The 20346-nt window shown below is 41.1% G+C and overlaps 1 protein-coding gene across 2 annotated transcripts in view; it reads left to right on the top strand.

Moving 5' to 3' along the window:
• The window catches only part of LOC141778834 (chloride channel protein 1-like), a 36412-nt gene extending 19529 nt beyond the window's left edge, over positions 1-16883 (top strand). Inside the window, exons 6-22 of one of the 2 annotated variants that reach the window (XM_074653311.1) lie at positions 4372-4450; positions 6457-6582; positions 7324-7408; positions 7552-7653; positions 8144-8228; positions 9039-9191; positions 9291-9360; positions 9451-9561; positions 10860-11073; positions 11172-11305; positions 12225-12406; positions 12498-12579; positions 12673-12755; positions 13052-13096; positions 13222-13326; positions 15033-15119; positions 15371-16883. In XM_074653311.1, coding sequence (XP_074509412.1) covers positions 4372-4450; positions 6457-6582; positions 7324-7408; positions 7552-7653; positions 8144-8228; positions 9039-9191; positions 9291-9360; positions 9451-9561; positions 10860-11073; positions 11172-11305; positions 12225-12406; positions 12498-12579; positions 12673-12755; positions 13052-13096; positions 13222-13326; positions 15033-15119; positions 15371-15838 — 2211 coding nt within the window. In that variant the 3' untranslated portion in view covers positions 15839-16883. The remainder of the gene's footprint in view (positions 1-4371; positions 4451-6456; positions 6583-7323; positions 7409-7551; positions 7654-8143; positions 8229-9038; positions 9192-9290; positions 9361-9450; positions 9562-10859; positions 11074-11171; positions 11306-12224; positions 12407-12497; positions 12580-12672; positions 12756-13051; positions 13097-13221; positions 13327-15032; positions 15120-15370) is intronic. The other variant, XM_074653312.1, reaches the window with a different exon arrangement.
• The last annotated feature ends 3463 nt before the right edge of the window (positions 16884-20346 follow it).

Below are 20346 nucleotides of genomic sequence, written 5' to 3'. Positions count from 1 at the left end.
TAGCTAGCTAACTTAGCTATGTTCCACGTACAAATGAAACGTCATCTTATCTGATGTGTTTTATCCAACGACTACTGATCTTTTTATTAGCCAGGAAGCGAAAGAACGAGCGAGACCCGTTGCTGGTGTGAGTACATCCCAGTGGAAAACACACAGGCATCGTAATTTCAGTGAGAGAGACGTCACTTACGCGACTTTTGGGTGTGTAGTCTTCATAATTACGTATTTTCACCGTCTTATACTTCAACAGTTTTTACAACTTTGCGACTTTCTTGGCTTGTAAAATTATGTTTTAAATTGACAAACATTATATGTGTGGTTTGTGAGGCAATTCAAACGGGATTAAAAAAATATCTTTGACTACCGTTCATATTGTTTCTGAAATAAGGTCCCATGGTGGTCCACCGGAAGAGTAGGGACTGCCTCTCAATTCACAGAGTTTTAGTGTCAGCATTTGCTTTCACTAGCCAGCTACAGCTAATAGTATCTGACATTATTTCAGCAGACTCTAAACTAAACTAAGATGATGAAAATTGCAACCACAGACCTGCCAATCATCAACAGGTTAGCGTGCTGATGTAAGCATTCAGCTCAAAGCACCACTGCTATGTACTCAGTCTCACAGAGCTGCTTGGTGGCTGCAGACTCTTACTCTTATTTTTGAAAATCATTGGATGACCTTGAAAATATCATACATGGTTCTTCTGTTCTAGCAACGCTCTGTAAATGAGTCTACCATCATTTTATAATTACAAATGATGCCTCTATAGTGTTTGAGTCCTTGAAGTACATTGAAAGGTCCTTTAATTTGATGATGAAGAGAAAATGGGAACCCTGCGACTGTTGTCCTCTCCCATCTGTCTCCCTCCCGCCCATCTCACGCCCCTCCCCTCCCTGTTTCTCTTGTGGCTTTGTTTTGGCTCGCCCCCTCGCACCTCGTCTGTGTTTGTGTCTCTCTGTATTAATAGTGTGATGGTAATGTCTGGCATGTGTATTAACAGTGACCTCCCATATCCCTGTCTCCCTCTTTCCCTGCTCTCTCTATCTCCACCTCCCCTCTGCTTTCTCATTCATCCCTGCTCGTCTGTGACCCTTAACCCCAGAATGGCACCCATAACCAGGACCTGTTGGTGTGTGCGTGTGCCGTGGGAGTGGCCACCTGTTTCGCTGCCCCCGTGGGAGGCAAGTCCAGCCCTCATCTCTCTAACCCCCCCAGACTTGCTCTGGTACAGGTCTACGGTCAGCTTTATCCTCCTTTATAACCTCAGCAACACAAACGTGGAGGTTAAATCTGACCTCAGACCAGTGCCCTGCATTATTAAGTGATGAATAAAACTGAATGAATATTTAAACATGCAGATTAGCTTGTCAGTAATACTGTTGCTGAGCCTGGGGTTGGTTTGGTTCTGTCTATTTTAAAGGAATAGTTCAACATTGTGGGAAATACACTTATTGTATTTGCTTTCCTAAATCCCAAACTAGAGCCAGCAAGCACTTAGCTTAGCATAAAGACTGAAATCAGGAGGAAAGCAGTTAGCCTGGCGCTTTCCAAAGGTAATAAATCCACCGACCAGCACCTTTAAAGCTCTCTAATTAGTTAAAGCAGAAGTGGGCGAGATTGGAGCAAATATGATTAAAAAAAAGACAGTAGTACATGAAACAAAAATCATGTGCCTCTGTGTCCTCCGGTGCTCCTAACGGCATCTGCAAGATTTCACATACCGGAGGAAAACAAGCAGTAAGAGCTGATCTGTGGTCTGCTGTCCAGCTGCCGTCTATGAGAGCCGGCTGTCAATCACTCGCGAACTCCGACCAAACGGTCAAACTAGGCCGCGCTGATCAAATATGAATCAATATTATATTACTGTAATGCCTATTTCTCACCTCAAATGTTTTCAGAATCATCTTGTAGTGTACTGTTTAGCTGTAAAATTAGAAAATTTGTGACGCCGCCACCATTGTGAAATCTGGTGAAGGAACGCCAAGTTCCAGTCACATGACCGGAGCACAGCCAATAGGAACGCTCTCTCAATAAAATGACCTGTGATTGGTCAAAGTCTCCCGTCACGGGCTAGATGTTTTAAAGCCTGAAAACAGATTCATGAGGAGGAGCAGAAGTCTAGTTTTCTCTCAAAACACTTGAATTACAATATGCTGAAAGGTTATTATGGAATTTTTGCCCAATGATGTTAAAAATATACTGCCTACTGCAGCTTTAATGCTGCGTTCATGTCATATTGTTCAGATAATTATAATTATCTGTAAAGTAATTATGTGTTGTCATGTGGGGAAAAATGTTCACGTCAGCCTCCGAGAGTCAGAGATACAGTATAAGGGATTTCTAACAACTATAATATCTCCCATTTCGAACGACAAAGTGTCAACAAACTGCTGGAAACATGGCTGCAGAGCCCCCATCGCTGGCACTTACATCTATAATATTATTATCATAAAACACAAGTAGAATCAATTCAGCTGTACAAGGTTTGTATCTGCATTCACTCGTTAATGATTCACTACCAATATGTCACACAACAAGAAGAGCTAATTTTGTCTATTTATCTGGTGTGACTAAGGCTAGGCTGTGAGGTTGCTAGGCAGCAGAGACCTGTTGCCTAGAGACGTGGCCACGAGTTCCAGCACAGTAAAACCACAACATGGAGATTTTACATTTCTGTTTTTGGATGGATTAAACTACTTAGTCATAATTTATGATTTAGTGAGCTTTAGAGGTGCTGGTTAACCCTTTTTGGTAACACTTTATATCATTATTGAAATTGATAGTTCATTAAACTTTTTTAGTGTTACAATTATTTATATAATTAAATATATTAAAATTAAATATATAATTAAATTATAATTAATCATTTTTACTGAGTATTATATATATATTTTATCATTAGTTTGTGTAATATGAAATACATACTTTATAAATTATATATTGTATCATAGCTGTTAAGAGACGTTAACATATACATTCACATTTCATTAGTAAACTATTTATTAACAGTTAATTGTTACAAACATTATAACATTTGATATACTATAAGTATTTGTTAATGATTACCAAATTATTTAAAACGATTAAAAAATAGTTTGTAAAACATATATAAACATTACATAGATAGATTGACCACAAACCAATTATTAATCATTGATAAACTATTAACTATCTATCTAAATAATGTTTATAGATGCTTTTCAAAGTATTTATTAACCATTTAACAAGGTATTATAATCATCAAATGCTACTTTATAATAGCCATCCAAATAATATTTATAGGTAGTTTACAAACCAAATATTAACCATTAACAAAGTGTTTTTTACAAACAATTTCTTAAAGGTTTAAAAATCATTTGGTAATCGTTAAAAAATACTTAATATAACAAATACAATTTTATAATGTGTGCAACAATAAACTGTTAAAATGACGTAAATTATAGCATTACTAATAATTAGTAAACATTATTAATTATCATTTAATTGTTCGTTAAATTAACAGTAAAATAACTATTAAATGAAGTTTAACAAACTATCAATTTACCATTTATTAATGAGGGGTGCTATAAAGTGTTACTCCTGGCGATAGCTAAATATTGTGACATTGGGCCTATCAATCTTGTCATCTAATTCTTGACAGGAAAACAAATAAATGTATTTCCCAAACTATTCCCTTGAAACTGACCTCAGGCCAGCGTCCAACGTGAGTCTTGAATCATACGGTTCTTTCTGTCATCAGGATTTTTCTGCGTCCCAACCCCTTTTCGGTAAATCACAGATTAAAAATATGTATATTCTTCTAAAAAAATTGATCATAAAAGACACTCTCTAACTCAAATTGTGATTTTTTAAAAAAGTTACATAGAACCTAATAAGTCAAGGTCATAAATAATCAATGGAAATATTTCATTCCTGCTGCCATTGATTTGTGGTCTGCAATCAGTTGCAGGGATTTGTCTCTAAGGATGATGTGACCACTTGGTTTGTTTCCTGATTGCTTAATTGCGTCCTCTAAGTCTGATTACTCTTGATGGCATGTGCGTCCTCTGCTTTATATTCTCTTGATGTGTTTTCTTCCTCTTCTTTATCACTTTTTTTTAACCACACTCCAGGGAGCATTATTTATTCACTTTATTCCATTTTGCCTCCCCTCTGTCAATTCTCCCCCCGTGGCTCCCCGTGCTGTCCTCTCCACCTTGATCATTTATTCTCTCTTTCTCCAACTCACTCTCCTGTCTTTCTGTCTGCGCTCTCGTTCCTCGTCATTTTCACTTTCCCCCTTCATCATCTTACGCCTTTCATCCCTCATTGTCTCTCTCAACTCTTTATTTCCCTCTTGTTTTCTCCCTCTCTGTTTTCTGTGTCAGTAGAACCCTTATGGTTACACAGATATTCTGACTGTTGGCTGTGCCGTGGGGGTGGGATGCTGTTTCGGCACTCCACTTGGAGGTACTGTACAACTTGCACACTGCCTCATACAACCAAATCTAATGCACCTAACATCCCCTTGTACTACTAATCAATACTGTACTGAAATGTGTCAGTAGCACAGGGTATCCAACACAAGCCAGTATCAAAAGTTGGCAGATTCTTAGTCTTGTGTACTAATTCTTTGTTAAGATATTTCCTAATTTAATTTAGAATTTTGTATTTTATTGAGGCAAAGATCTTGTGTAGCTGCTTATCTCAAGACAACATGCGGCCCAATTCATAAGGTTATATCAGCTAATAATCATTTATTTACATAAAGGCATAACATAGACAAACTTTTTTGATGAGCATCCCATACATTTTTAATTATTCGTTCCTTTGTGACCAAGATAAATACTGAACCAAGACGTTTTACAGTTGAAAAATAATTTGTTAGTGCTCTCTGGTGGAGAAAACTCTAATGGCGATACTTATGCTTTATAAATTACTTCACACATATATTCTGTATTTCTGTAATGCAATTTCTTGTCACTTATTTGCTGACATTTACTCTGATACCAGAATGTCCAAAGTAAGTCATCAATATATCAGCTGGGTCTATTTAAGATAAGGGCAAAAAATAACATAAATTAGGTGTTGAAAACAGTATTTGTTCAATATTTGTACTAATCAAACAACAATAACGAGCCTCGACTGAGCATCACATTAATTAGCAGCAGGTGCATTTAATCCCTACTATAGGAAAATTATAACAGTTTACAACTATTAATCTAACCCCTACTTGGTGGACAGGTCGCCAGACTGTCACAGGGCTGACACGTAGAGACAGACAACCATTCACACCTACGGGCTATTTAGAGTCAACAATGAACCTGCATGTCTTTGGACTGTGGGAGGAAACCGGAGAACCCGGAGAAAACCCCCGCTAACACGGGGAGAACATGTTAACGCCATACAGAAGGGCCCCTGGTTTGAACCTGCGACCTTCTTGCTGTGAGGCGACAGTGCTAACAACTGCAACACCGTGCAGCCCCTTAATTTTGCATATTGAGTAAAACGAATATAGACAGAGCTCATGAGGAAATCGTTTTTTGTCTCCTTCAAAATGACTGACAGAGTGCCCCTACCATCCTGATAGTGTGTGATACTTTCAATTAGGACCCATGGCAAATATGTTATCTATGTATTCTATTTTATATATTGAAACTGCATAGACTGGATGCTTTAGACTGGGGTCCCCTAGGACCGCAATACATTGGTGTTTTCAGAAAGCACTAATTACAGAACAGACAGAAAACAATAAAACAGAAACAGAAAACAATATGAAATCGAACAAATTGATTGACAAAGTCATGAAAAATTGCAATGATAGAATAAAGCACATGTGAGATATATGACAAAAGTAGACCTCTGGGGTCTGCGGGGTCCCCCGTTGGTAGAATGAGGGGTTAATTGATTAATCCTGAAAAGAATTGGCAGATTAATTGATAATAATTGTTAGTTGCAGCTCTACTCAAAATCTGTCAATGCACAAAAGTCTACAAAATATCCTTCAATATACAAACATAAGCCAAAAAATAGTATTATTAACCTAGTTTTTAATCGCCATAGAAAGAACAAATACACTAATGACATATTGTTAGGCCTTAAATATAATTATTTCCACGCTCGTCTTCCGTTCAGCTATTTTCGTCTTGCTCACAATTATGTTTCTGATGTTTATTTTATTACTTGTCACGCTGATTATGTCCCTGTGTGTGTGTCGGAGTGTGTGTGTGTGTGTGTGTGTGTGTGTGTGTGTGTGTGTGTGTTCGCTCCCTGTGGTTCTCCTGTTGTGTATAATTACACCCTCGGCTTTAAGTGTTTTTGGACTCATTCTGCTTATTTAACTAATTTCTGTCTCCCTCTTCCTTGTTTCTCTCATTTCTCACACTATCCATCCTCATTTTTCCTCTCCTCTTTTAAACCCTCCTCTCCCTCTGTCCTTCCTCCCCTCTCTCTCTCTCCCCCCTCACCACCACCAGGGGTGTTGTTCAGTATTGAGGTCACGTCTACCTACTTTGCGGTGAGGAATTACTGGCGAGGATATTTTGCCGCCACATTCAGCGCCTTCATATTCAGGGTGCTCTCTGTCTGGAACAAGGATGCTGGTGAGAAGCAGAACACACACACACACAGACACACACACACACACACACACACACACATACATACACACACACACACACACACACACACACACACACTTTTGTAAAAGACTGCTGAGCTGGCATTTTATGGAAAGTAGCTGAATATGACAGCTAAGTAATATTTGCTTCTTTAGATAAACCAGAAATGTTTCAAGTCATCACCTGCAGTATATTCACAATCCAGCAGCACCATAGAATTAAAAACTCACAACTTGCATTTAAATCCCTGCACCCTATCTCTGCCTTTATTTCCTTTTATTATGTCAACTTCTTACAGTTTATAATAATGTTTTCTGAATATTAAGTTTTATATACCAGATTCAACTCAAAGAGAGAAGTCTTTCAGATGTTTTATATTAAAACAAATCCACAACTCTCACTCAAACCAGAGAGTCATTTAATATTCATCTTCCCAAACGTCTTTCAAGCAGAGGTCCATTATCAAGTTCATCTTCTTATATTAATATTTTCCGGTTCAAACAAAACATGATTTTAAAAATATTTAAACCTATAATTATATTATTTTCATGTTTTGACATTGTGAATATTGTTTAATAATATTTAGGTAAAAGTAATTTTTCCTCTTCTTGTGCAGATAAATTAAACTAAAACTTTAGATACTGAGCACAGAAATAGGAGATTGGGATCACGTGTTTGTTTGATGTTTATAATTTTTCTTTGTTGCATTTATTTTTCTCTCAGTCACAATCACAGCTCTCTTCAAAACGAACTTCCGGATGGACTTCCCCTTTGACCTGCAGGAGCTGCCTGCATTTGCAATAATAGGGTGAATACAAGAGTGTGTATATAGAAATAGTCATACCAATCATGTATTCTCCCCAGTGCATATCCATAGTAGTAGTATTAGTAGAGTATCTAATGGTTGATGTGCAGGGGAACAGGAAGAATATGTTTTTTCTCATGTTTCAGGATCTCGTGTGGCTTCATGGGGGCGTTCTTCGTCTACCTGAACAGACAGGTGGTTCTCTTCATGAGGAGACCGACAGCGCTCACACGCTTCCTAACCAAACAGTGAGATCCCAACACACACACACACACACACACACACACACAAACAGGGCCATGCGCTCCCTGCTGCTGTGGATTAATGTGGCACTCGCCTCTTAAACCACAGTGATTCTGGTAGCAGACACTGTTCCCATGAACTCAAACCATTTGCGCATTCAAATCCAATTCCTCTTAATGTATCTCAGCTCCACTCTCCGAACTCATCAGTCTCACAACACTGGCCAGGACAGCAGCAAAGCCTTAACAACCTTTCAGCCAGTTATTCACTCAATGTGGAGATTCACTTATCCTCTGAGACTCAACAGTCAGGGAACATTACTCTCCGCCATTAGAGAGAGGCGAGCAGCGGCGCCAGGAGAGCCGTACAATCAGTGGCGGTACACCCTCAGTTTCTGTTACAAGCATCACTTATTTTGCCATGTTGTTAGTGTCTAAGAATACATTCCTGCTAATGACTGTGTTTGTTTGTGTTTGTGTTTGTGTTTACGCTCAGTCGGTTGATCTATCCAGGTGCAGTGACGCTGATTATCGCCACCTTAACATTTCCACCCGGATTTGGACAGTTTATGGCTGGAGAGGTTAGACCGCATCACTCTCACACTCTCTGACTTCTTTTTCATGTGTTCATTAATATTTATGATATATTTTTATCGACTTATCGTACAATATATAGACATGACCCCAATAATTTTTGCTGACCTCGACATTGCCTGTCATGTTTATGTACGTGTTTGTTTACGTAAGACAACATTTTCGGCAACATGATGCCAGAATAAATATCAGGCTATTCGCTACCATTATAAGACGTGGGCATTGTGCAGACATTGCACGTTTTTGTTAACAGAGCCCAAGAGCAAATTTTATTTATGCAGATGCTATGAGCAACCAGTTGTCAGAAGCCAACAATGCTTTTTGCACCCGACCCGGGCATACATTATATACTGTATGTGTATATTTACTGTATGTATATTTTTCCTAAACCTAACCAAATAGTTTTGGTGCCTAAACCTAACCAAACTGCAACTGAAAACTGAAAATAATAATTTAGAAAACAGAAAATAATAGGTCTCACGTGACTCGAACCCTGGTTTCTAGGGTGGTAATCCTGAGTTTGACCCATTCATCCACCAAAACCTACTCCTCTCATGTACTTTGTACTCCTCTTTATATTACTACTACTCTTAGCGGATGTAAATAGCCGAATAGCTGCCGCGTAACTATTCTCACCTGGGTGCAAATAGACGCTCTTTGGGTTTGAGTCTGACTTTTATTCATTGTTTTGGCTGTGTGGTTTTACTTGATTTATGTTTTATTATAGGATGTGATGTGCACACAGCTGCATTTTTGAAAACAATAATGGGAAAATCTGTGTCTGTCCCTTCTGGCAGCTGATGCCCAGAGAGTGCATCAACTCCCTGTTTGATAATTTCACCTGGACCAAAATCTCAGACACTCTTCCGCCCGGCCTGGGTAGCTCGTCTGCGTGGATTCATCCTCACGTTAGCGTCTTTGTCATCCTCCTCCTCTTCTGCGTCATGAAGGTATCTTTCCCTTTGAATATACTGTGTATGTGATGTGATAGCATGGAAAACCTCTGGGACTGGTCTCGATCCCACCTTGATCCTGTTTTTGTGTGGCAGTTCTGGATGTCAGCAGTTTCCACCACGATGCCCATCCCCTCGGGCGCCTTTATGCCAGTGTTCATATTAGGTAAGAGGATTTTGTAATGCGAGCGCAGTATCGCCTTCTGAGCTTCAGTTCAATTTGTCTTTACCAGCGTGTCTTATCTCTCTCCTCAAGGAGCTGCTTTCGGCCGCCTCGTAGGGGAGATCATGGCCACTCTTTTCCCAAATGGAATCCTGTTTGATGGGATAGTCTACCGCATCCTGCCGGGAGGTTACGCCGTCATTGGTCAGTCTGCTAACCTTAGTGCTGTGCTCAGGGTCCCATAGACCTTGAGACTTATTGAAGACCTTGAATGAATGACTTTGACTTTGAATGAATGACTTTGAAAGTGCTGTTTTTAAACATTTAAGGCCCGGACACACAAAACCAACATCAAAGAACTAGTGGCGATGAAGGCCGACTGTTGCGTCGCCTCACGTCGCCTGTGTCTTGGCCAAAAAGTTGCACTCAAACACACCGCAAAGACTAAAGCCAACGGCCGACTACCACCTACGTCCTGCACCTCCGTGAGATGATATAACTCTCCCTACCAGCAGGGAGCTGTAGTCTGTATTTTTCATTCAAAAAAGGAAACAGGAAGACCGAGGACGGCGGATATACAAGCCGTTGTTATGATACGTACATGAAATAAAGCAGCGTTTGCCGAACATTTTCACATCACTCACCACTTAGCTTCATTCTAGTTGGCCATGTCGCTGTGAAAATGTCTGTGTATGGAATGATCAGATGTGATGAAGATGAAAATGTGTGTGTCCTCTTGACTTACTATTTACTTCTCATTGGCTTGCTTTCCACACTTCCGTTTCCACTTTCTCGTGCACTGATTCGCTTAAGCTGAACAGCCAATAAGAGAGATTTCTCTCACCGATCGGCTCCACTGGCGATTCAACGTGCTGAATCAGCCAAAATGCCACCGATACGGGCAGATAGAGCTGAAGGTGGGGGACACACCGAAAAAACTTGGCTCGAAATTGGCCGGCGGCCGACTGTCGACTCGTGTGTCAGGACCTTTAAATATGGCACCCAAATTTACCGTTCTGGACCTCCGTCTGTCCTGACATTTAAACATCCTCCAGTTCAAAAATGTTGATTTAGCATCCGTTTAGAAACAATTTCACCATTTTCACTTGACTTGGTAGCAACTTCGGTCAAAATGAGGCCTCTATATTGTGTAATCTTGAATGTGACTTCTTTAATCTTACCCAAAAACATCTGAATTTCCACAAATTAAACCTTTAAAGTCATTGAAAAACTCTTGAATTTGATGTCCAACTCAGGTTAGAAATAAATGGATGTGATAGATGGATATTTTTAATACTTAACACTTTGATTTCTGCCTTCCAAGGACTCCCAACATTATTAAACTCTCCCTTTAAAATTGATATTTTACCACATTATAAAAAGTATAGCGTTTCAAGCCCAAATTGGATGTTTGTCAGGTACAGAGGAATCAGATGTTGGAATAATAATAGAGGGATAATACTTCACCCCTACCACATATCCTCTCCTCTGCTTTCTACCAGGTGCGGCAGCGATGACGGGAGCCGTCACTCACACGGTTTCCACTGCAGTAATCTGCTTCGAGCTGACCGGTCAAATCTCGCACATCCTGCCCATGATGGTGGCGGTCATCCTAGCCAACATGGTGGCTCAGGGTCTGCAGCCTTCTCTCTACGACTCCATCATCCAGGTGAAGAAGCTGCCCTACCTGCCTGAGCTGGCCCTCGGGCACATCAGGTAAAGTTAAAGACACCTTTTTTTTGTGTGTTTATGTTTTCCATACAGCTGTCATTGTTAGACAAAGGGTATTTATTGTAGTATCTGTGCGTCCCCAGCAAGTATAACATCTTTGTGGAGGACATCATGGTGCGCAGAGTGAAGTTCCTGTCTTCTCATTCCACCTATCGGGAACTGAACAATCTGCTGGAGACCTCAAGTCTGAAAACCATCCCTCTGGTCGACTCTAGAGGTGGAGTGACTCACATCATCATATTGAGACTTAATACTTCTATCTTGTGCTATAGATGCTTAGTGTTAAAGGAATAGTTCAATATTGTCACCACCACCACTAAAGCTCACTGATTAACACATTAAGGACTCCAGGAAATCACTGCTCTCAGCCAAGAAATAGTCTCACACAAGAAAATATTGAAAGAATATCAAACCACAAATTGTCGTTTTTTTAACTTCTGTTTTTGTACGGATGTAACAAAGGAGATCACCTGTCCACACGTATTTTTGTAAACAGATTTCTCTATGCGTTTTGGGCTTTCGTCCCAACCCAAACAGCCTTTTAGATTACTGAGAAGTTTTTGAGAAGTTTTTGTAAAACAGGGTGAAGATTTTCAGAAACTCTGTTTTCAGTGTTGATGTGTAGACTGGGAAAACAGTGTTTCTGGCTTGTAACGTTAGAGTGTACCCGTTATCTCCTTTGTGAGGTGTCACTAATGAGACGATGCGTGGCAGACGTGGCCTCATAATGTACAGGTGTAAAAACTATATTGAGGAACAGAGGCGTCAGAATGAGCTACAGAGGTCACTTCTACTTATCCAATGCAACATGACACGAAACAGACCCTGCTTGTGTGGACGGAGATTTTTTTTGAGAACGAAGGAGGAAAAATGCCGTTGACAAAAATACCTGTGTCCTGTAAGTGTGGACTAGGCCTTAGTGAGCTTCAGTGGTGCTGGTAGGTTTTGGACAGGGCCGAGTCCTTCCCCCTGTTCCCACTTTATGCTAAGCTAAACCCCTGTTGGCCGTAGCTTCTTATTCAGCGTACAGACACGTGAGTGGTATCAATCTTCTTATCTAACTCCCAGCAAGAAAGCAAATGAGTAATTAACATTCCCAAAATGTTGAACTCTTCCTTTAACACTTCTCTCTGCAGAATCCATGATTCTTCTGGGCTCCATCGAGAGGACGGAGCTTCAAGCCGTCTTTGACTGGTGGCTCTCACCAGAGAGGCGAGTCTTTGAACAAGGTCAGATCTCGCCAGGCCAGGGCTCCAAAGTCAGCTGGGAGTCCTTCGGCTTCGTAGACGAGGAGGGCGGAGAGGAGAGCGCAGACATGGTGGAAAAAACTCACCATAAATTAACTTGCATGAAGTAGTTTAGCTTTAAATAAAATGATGATGCCGTTACTAACCATGTTCTGCCCGCAGACTGCTCCGGTACAGGAAGAATGTAACGGGCCCATCCCGTCCCCCAGACCTCAGGAGCCCTCCATCAACCACACAGGCTCAGGTAACATGGCGTTTCCTCTGTACATAAAGACAAGTCCATCCATCAAATGTTGCTTCCTCTCTCCTCTCACATGTGTTGCCATACCATCCACAGACAAGCGCAAGCTGCCATCTGTCAGGGGGGCCCTTCAGAGACTCTTCTCCTCTACGTCTTTGTCGGGCCAGATTGAAACTCAGGTAAGATCAACTTCACATACTCCTCATGTTTGACCCCTGAAGCTCAAAGGAGCTGCGCATCACTGATCTGCTGTCCAGTTGGCAGCGACGGCTTAGACAAAGGGGCATCAGTCCAACATGGCAGCTCCAGCCAACATCACTAATGTGACGGGAGGGGAATGACATGATGCATACATAAAGGAGTTGACATGTTGTGCAGTGGGTGATGCCGTAAAACCACCAGGGGTCGTCTTATCTTCATCTGTGTAGCTTTTCAAACTGACAGCCCATCCGTCTGTGCCTCGCTCTTTCCTCAGGAGACCACACCTCCTCCGCTGACGGACACCATGTCCCCAGAGGAGGTACTGTACCTTATTGATTCACCGTCCACTCATTCAACAGTGAGACAACCAAACCATCCAAATCAATAATTAGACACTCTGTGTACTCTGAGTCTATCTCTCTGCCTTATGATTGGCTGATGCAGATCAAAGCCTGGGAAGAGGAAGAGCTGGATAAACCAATCGATATGGAGCAGATACGTATAGACCCCTCCCCGTTTCAGCTGGTGGAAAGGACTTCTCTTCACAAGGTGACCACAGCAACACCTGCGTGACATTTTGTCTCATGTACAGACACTGATTATGCAGTCACGGACAATTACCATTTCATATTTCAAAGCAGCTGATTTTAAAGGAATACTTTGACATTTTGGGAAATACTTTATGTTTTATACTACAGTTTAAACAAACAGGAGTTATAAAATCTTGTCTCTGAGTATTACAAACCGTACGTATGCAATGTTTTGGCATCTGATAAGCCTTTCAACGCACTAATCAGTTACTCCAGCTTGATTTCGTGGATTGTATTTCATTGTTTCACAACACTTTCCCACAAACGCAGCCCCCTGCGCTACTTTTGGTCTGAATCCCTACTTAGAGGTGCTGATAGGTGGATTTGAATAGCTTTGGACAGCTGTTTCCCCCTATTTCAATTCTTTATGCTAAGCTAAGCTAAGTGGCTCCTGGCCTTTTCGTATCGTTTCATATTCAGCATACAGGCATGAGAGTGGTCTCAATCTTTTCATCAAACTCCCGGCAAGATGGCGAATAAAAGTATCTCCCAAAATGTCAAACTATTCCATTAAAACACAAGTCAATCTTCACTTTTATACTTGTTTATTTTTATGCCTCCGCCGTCGACAGCCGTGGTCGGAGGCATTATTTTTGCGGGTTGTCCTTACGCACGAATTTCTTCAAATTTGACATGAACGTCCACTTGGACTCAAAGATGAACTGATTATAATTAGGTGGTCAAAGGTCAAAGGTCACCAGGACCTCACGAAACACGTTTTTGGCCTTAACTCAAGAATGTATAATTATGACAATTTCCCACAAATTAAGTGATGACATCTGGACAGACATGGATGTAAACTGCATTTTGACTGGTTGGCAGAGCCATACAACCGCAAGGCAGTAATTCTAGTTATTCCTAAAGTGTCTCATTACTTCTTTGTTCTGTTTGTATTATTATATTATCAAGTTCAGCCTGTTGAAACAGTTGAATAATATCTTGTATGGCTCTAGAGGGAGTTTGTGCAGTGAGGGTCTTAATGTCAAGTCAAGTCAATTTTGTTTATATGGTCCAATATCACAAATTTACCTCAGGGGGCTTTACAATCTGCACAGCATACGACACCCTCTGTTCTTTATGACCCTCGCAGTGGAGGAACAACTTAACCAAAAAAAAGGTAACCTTTAATGGGGGAAAAAAATGGAGGAAGAGCAACTGAGGAGGGATTCCTCTTTCCTCTCCAAGGACAGACAGACGTGCAATAAATGTTGTGTGTTCAGAGTAACGACATAATGAAATTACAACATAGACAATTCATATGACAAAATTAATACATATTATGAAAGATGTGCATCATGGGAAATGTAGGATCCAGTGATTTTGGAACTTGATCCATACTAGACAGTAAAAGTCAGGATGTTTCAGCCTCTGCTGCAGCGATTTTGACCATTTTTTTTAATTCTGTCTCTCGTGAATCCCCCAACTTATGGAAATGCAGTACTAAATTGCTAGAGCACTCATTTAAGTTTTTTTTGTTTATGTCCTTTGAATCCTGAATCTTGAATTTTATGCTGTAACCTGTGCTATATTTCTATAGATATTTTCTCTTTAACTTGTGGGACAAGTTGTTTACGAGGAACAGTGCAGCCATGCAAGCAGAGCACTGCTACACAACAACACATGTAACACTGACTGGATCATGTCCTCCTCTCTCTCATTACTCAGACCCACACTCTGTTCTCTCTGCTGGGTCTCAGTCATGCCTATGTCACCAGTATTGGAAAGCTGGTCGGTGTCGTAGCACTGAAAGAGGTAAAGTCATATTTTTTCTATCCATTTTTTTCTTTATCTGCACGTTTTCTGTCACCTCTCTTGGTTTGATCCTGTAACGCAGCAGGACAGCGAGCTGTGATGTTGTGGGCAGTTGTTCTGTCACAGGGTGCATCATGCTTTACGCTCTGATTCACTCAACTCATCTCCCCGGATGTTCACTTCAGTAATTGTCATTTCAACACACGTTTTCTTTGCTTTATGTGTTTAAACCTCTTTCTCTCCTCTAACAGTTACAGAAAGCTATAGAGGGCTCGACTCGCAGCGGGGTGAGGCTTCGTCCCCCTCTGGCCAGCTTCAGAGACGCCAGCAGGAAAGCCAAGAAGCATCAACCTCCCTCATCCACCCCGTCCTCCCCCACTCGGGACAAAGACCTGTGGGGGGAGGGTAGCAGGATGGAGGGTGAACCGGTGAGGAAGGAGTCCAAGGAGGATTCCCAAGAGAAGGCGTCGTCCTCCAGGGACGCTCCCGGTTGTGACACTGATCCTTCGTCCCCTGGCGGCGTGGGGAGCACCAGCAGCAGCTCTGCCCCCACGGGAGGAGCTGACGGTGCTACACAGGAGCCAACGTCCCCTTCTACCTCGTCCCCTACCTCACCTTCACCTCCTGCCTCCCCTGTGTCACCCACCAGCCCCGTCCACACACTATCCTCCCTGCAGGAGGAGGACCGGGAGAGCGAGGAGTCAGATGAGCCCATATAGACTGGGCTTAAGAGAAGAGACTTTTACCTTCCTTTGATTTCACTCCTTTCCCCCCAGAGACAGAGCTGCTGTCTGGGTGGAGGAGTCAGGCTCACCTGTAGCCTTATAAACTATACTATAGACATTCAGCTCTCAGCGAGCAGGACAAGCTTGTGCATACAAAGCTCCTGGAACTCTTTTTTCTACTCTTACAACAGTCTCACTTTTTCACTCAGGTGCCTTCCTGTGTCTTTTGAACTGCAGACGGACAAACACGCTCAGTCCGACATATCATGAATGATCAATGTCCATCCATATCTTAGAAATGTTGAATGCAGCTGCACATCATATATCGGTGTCTGTTAATTTCACCTTTGAACAAACATTAACTGACAGCAATGAACTGTATGATAATGACATATTATATTGATGAAGACTTAATGAATTTGACCCAGAGGTCAAAGAGATCATGCATTTAAAGTTTACTGATTGAGGTTAATTTTAAATTAATCAGATATTTGCTGTATTGTAAATACTCAAATCATTATTACCAGTCTGTAATTTTTAAAGATAATAAATTTTAAAATTGCCTACTAGCATATTTTACGTATCTACAACAATAAAAATGGCGATTAGAAGAAAAACTACAGTCACGTTAGCGACTCTGCATGCTAAAAACATGCCGATGTTTAGTAGGTATAATGTTTACCATGTTCACAATTAAAGTTTAGCATATTAGCATCCTAACATTTGCTAATTAGCACAACACAGCTGAGACTGATGGGAATGTGAGTTTTGCAAGTAGCTGTGTTCAGACAAAACGAAAAATGAGTCCGGCGACGCAGTGAGGGTACAAACACCGGGCTCCAGCAAAAAAACACAACACAGAGTCAAAAAAGTTTAACCTGGCTCGATTGCGTGACCTCAACGTCATCCGGCAAGGCTTTTTAGTGGCCAATCAAATACATGCAAGCACACATTCCTTGTAGATTAATTTCTAACATGAACGCTCTATATCTGCTGTTTAGCTCGAGGCAAAAGATTAGCAACTGGCGTCTGCTGAGTCTTCAGACTCACGTATCTGTTAATCAAAGATATCTCACCTGTGCGTGAAGCAACACCCCTCACCCATGCAGCCCCTTGCCTTGTTTTAATGCACGGCTGTTTTAAGTCCGATGTGTGCACCAAATTTCAATCCATTCATGCTGAGATATTTCAGTCTGGATCAAAGTGGTGGACCGACCGCGTGGGTGGAAAAATCACTATCAGCATTGCAGCATTCAGGCTTGTAAAGAGAATATCTCTGAGCATACAAACATCTTTGTGCTGTGAAGGTCAACAGTGTGTTTCAGTCTCCTATGTGAGCTTGAACAAATAAGCAGCTCGTCCCCACAGAGGCCTGTCTCTGAGAATTTGTCATTCATATTCTCCTGGCATAAAATCCCTGATAAGGACTGGAGAGGAATGTGTTTGGAAAAGCATGACAGGCTGGATTACACTGCTGCCACTTCCTTGGTGATTGCTGTTTTGTCTGACAAGCACCAAGGAGCTGGCCAGAGACACCGGCCGCTGCCAAAAGTGGTTATAAAAAAAGACGTATCACATGAGGTGAAAGTGTGAGAATCTAATTATTTACACCCTGGAAAAGATATCCACACACGAGCACAGGAAAAGCCATTTGTTGGTTTGTTTATTTGTTCTTTCTCCACCAGAGGAAAAGAAGAGGAGACAGGTAGAGGAGCTGGAGGGGGTGTAGGAGGTTCTGTCGTGGAGGAAAAAGGAAGAGAGACAGGAAGAAACAGAGTTGTTGACAGAAGAGGAGAGAGAGAGAGAGAGAGAAAGAGAGAGAAAGAGAGAGAGAGAGAGAGAGGGGCACCACGTGGAAGAACCATCCTGTGACAACCGTCCAGCAAGCATGCATAGGTGTGAGTGTACACTGGTATCACACTGCCTCATTTCAAACAAATAAATCCAATTTTATACAGAAGCCATCCAATTTTTTACAGCGTTTTTTACAGCAGTTACCTTTTTTTGCCACACATTTCCAAATCATATCTATGTTACATGTCTGATTGCCTCAAATCCCCTTTGGTTGATGTGAAAACTTCTTTTTCTTCTTTTTTTTTCAGGCAGTGATTCTTCCAACAAGACAACTTACTGTACACCGACAGACAGACAGACAGACAGACAGACAGACAGACAGACATACAGACAGACACAAATATACAGAACAGATACAAAGAGATAGAAAGAGAGAGAGAAAAGGAGAAAGGCAGAGGACCAGAAGCAGATGTTGAGCGTCGTGCCTGAAGACAAGGTACTGAAACTCTTGGAAGATGGCAGTAGGATTATACAAAAAGAGGAACTCAATTGCAAACCGGTCGGTTAACAAAGATGTGATCAGTAAACCTTAACATCCACAGAAATATATTTGGCTTCTTGTTATTAGTTTAATCATTCATTGAGATTTTGATAAACAAAAAGAAAAAAGCAATAAAATAACCCAAATTGAAGCAGTGTCTTTTCATCAAGTCCACGCATTACAAACTAATATCTCTTTTTTTAAATAGTCAAACCCAAATTAGCCTCTCAGTTCTCGCCATCAACAAACCAGCCTATTAGACTGTTGTCAGGCCAATAAATAAGCGTTAGCATTCACTATAAGCGCCATAGGTGTGGATCAATAGGGGCCAACTACACCCACTAGTAGGTTCTATTGTCTATTCACATGGTAGATCTCCAAAAGAAGGTATAAAAGAACACGACAGCGACCTCTAGTGACCGTAGTAATACTGACAGGAGCAGAAGCGGAAGTCAGGCGCTGCGGTTAATACTGCGTTCCATTTACCTCGGAAATCGGAAGTCAGAGCCGGGAATGATGTCACACCAGAGTCGACCACATTCCAGTACAAGTTAGAAAATGTAATGCGGTTTGCTCCAGCTTGGTTAGCCATTGTTAGCTATACCAGTTGATAACAATGCATTACTCCGGTATTTTGTGCATACAAACACCATAGCAACATGTTCACAGATAGAAGTTGAACAGTACTGTGTGTACGGCTGATTTAATGAGACACAAGTAAGACATAAGTGCTATAAACTGTATATTACTACAGCTTTTTTTACTGTTTTGTGTGCCATCTTGGATTTTGAGGTTGGGGTTGATGAGGTTTGTACGACTTCAGGAGGCGTTCCAGTTGAAATTTCCGACTGCGAACTCAGAAATTCCGACTTCCCAGTTCAAATGTGTGTGTAGACACAAATCATTAAATTTTGGGCGTATTTCAGAAACTCCTGTGCGACTGGGCTGGATGGTTATAGCGACCGATAACGCATTTTAATGGCCCGGTAACAGTCGAATCGGGTGCACAAATATAAAGCAATAGTCTTTCCACCACGTGATGTCTTTAAAACTGACTCGTAAAGAAAAAGATACTGCTCCCAGAAGGGTTGTTGCCTACATGGAAATCATAGACTCTGTACAAGCTGTCACATTATTCCTCCCCACCAAGTAATTGTTCAATAAATAAATGAATATGTGCCACTGTGTAAAGACATTCTGTTTGCAGTTTTGAGCCCTCTTGTTGTTACGAGTCACTAAACAGGGATTCTTGTAGTGAAATAAAATGATTTGTTAAAATAATTGAGAGCTGCCAAACTATCCATCTCTAATCTCTTAATAACAAGGTGTGTTTTTCTTGGTGTAAAGTGCTCAAAACCAGAGTGAAACAGGACGGCTTTACAGCCATGACAACTATTCTAACTTATACTGGGAGGGATTTCAACAAGTCCGTAGAAAAATAAACATTGTCCCCAACATTGCATAAAGAAGCAATCGTTAAATAAACTCATTCAAGTCAATAAACCGCCGTTTTTTGTTGTTGTTGTTTATCTTAAAAGTTTCTCACACAATCATCAAAGTGAGAGAAGGTGCTCCCCAACAGAGAGAAAAGAGATGGAAACAGTGTGTTGTTGTAAAGTCCGTCATGCACAGAAAGTCTTCACTGTCTGTTTAACCTCTTCACTGGAAAACACTCCTTCTTCCTCAGGCGAAAGAAAGGGAAAAAAACAAATGAAAACATGCTTCCTCAAACATCATTAGATTCACTATCACACTCCAGGCAGCTGCTTCACAGTAATCACGATGAGCAGGAAGACACTGATCTAGTCGGCTCAAGTGTTCACTCCTCGTCTTCTGTTCTATTCCCTGATTGGCTGATTGAGCAGCACACGGGTTGTAATTTCCCCCCCGTTGAACTCGGACCTACTACTGTTCGTCTTCGTTTTCCCCCCGCTGATAAAACACTCCAGTTTGAGTGATCGCTCTATTTACAACACAAACATTCCTCCGTTTCATTTGTCTTTGTGTAGCGGTACGAAAAACTAAATTCAGGCCTAAAATTGTAAGCTTCCCAAAATAAAGTGGGACTGAGAGGTGTAAAAAAATAAAGAAATCATACTGTACTAGAACAGTTGTGACTGTAAGTGAGAGGCGATTTTTTTTATATATACTCAAGACTATTTACATC

This window comes from Sebastes fasciatus, chromosome 12, assembly GCF_043250625.1.
Source record: "Sebastes fasciatus isolate fSebFas1 chromosome 12, fSebFas1.pri, whole genome shotgun sequence".
Taxonomy (NCBI): domain Eukaryota; kingdom Metazoa; phylum Chordata; class Actinopteri; order Perciformes; family Sebastidae; genus Sebastes; species Sebastes fasciatus.
This window is presented reverse-complemented; position numbering and strand designations above follow the sequence as displayed.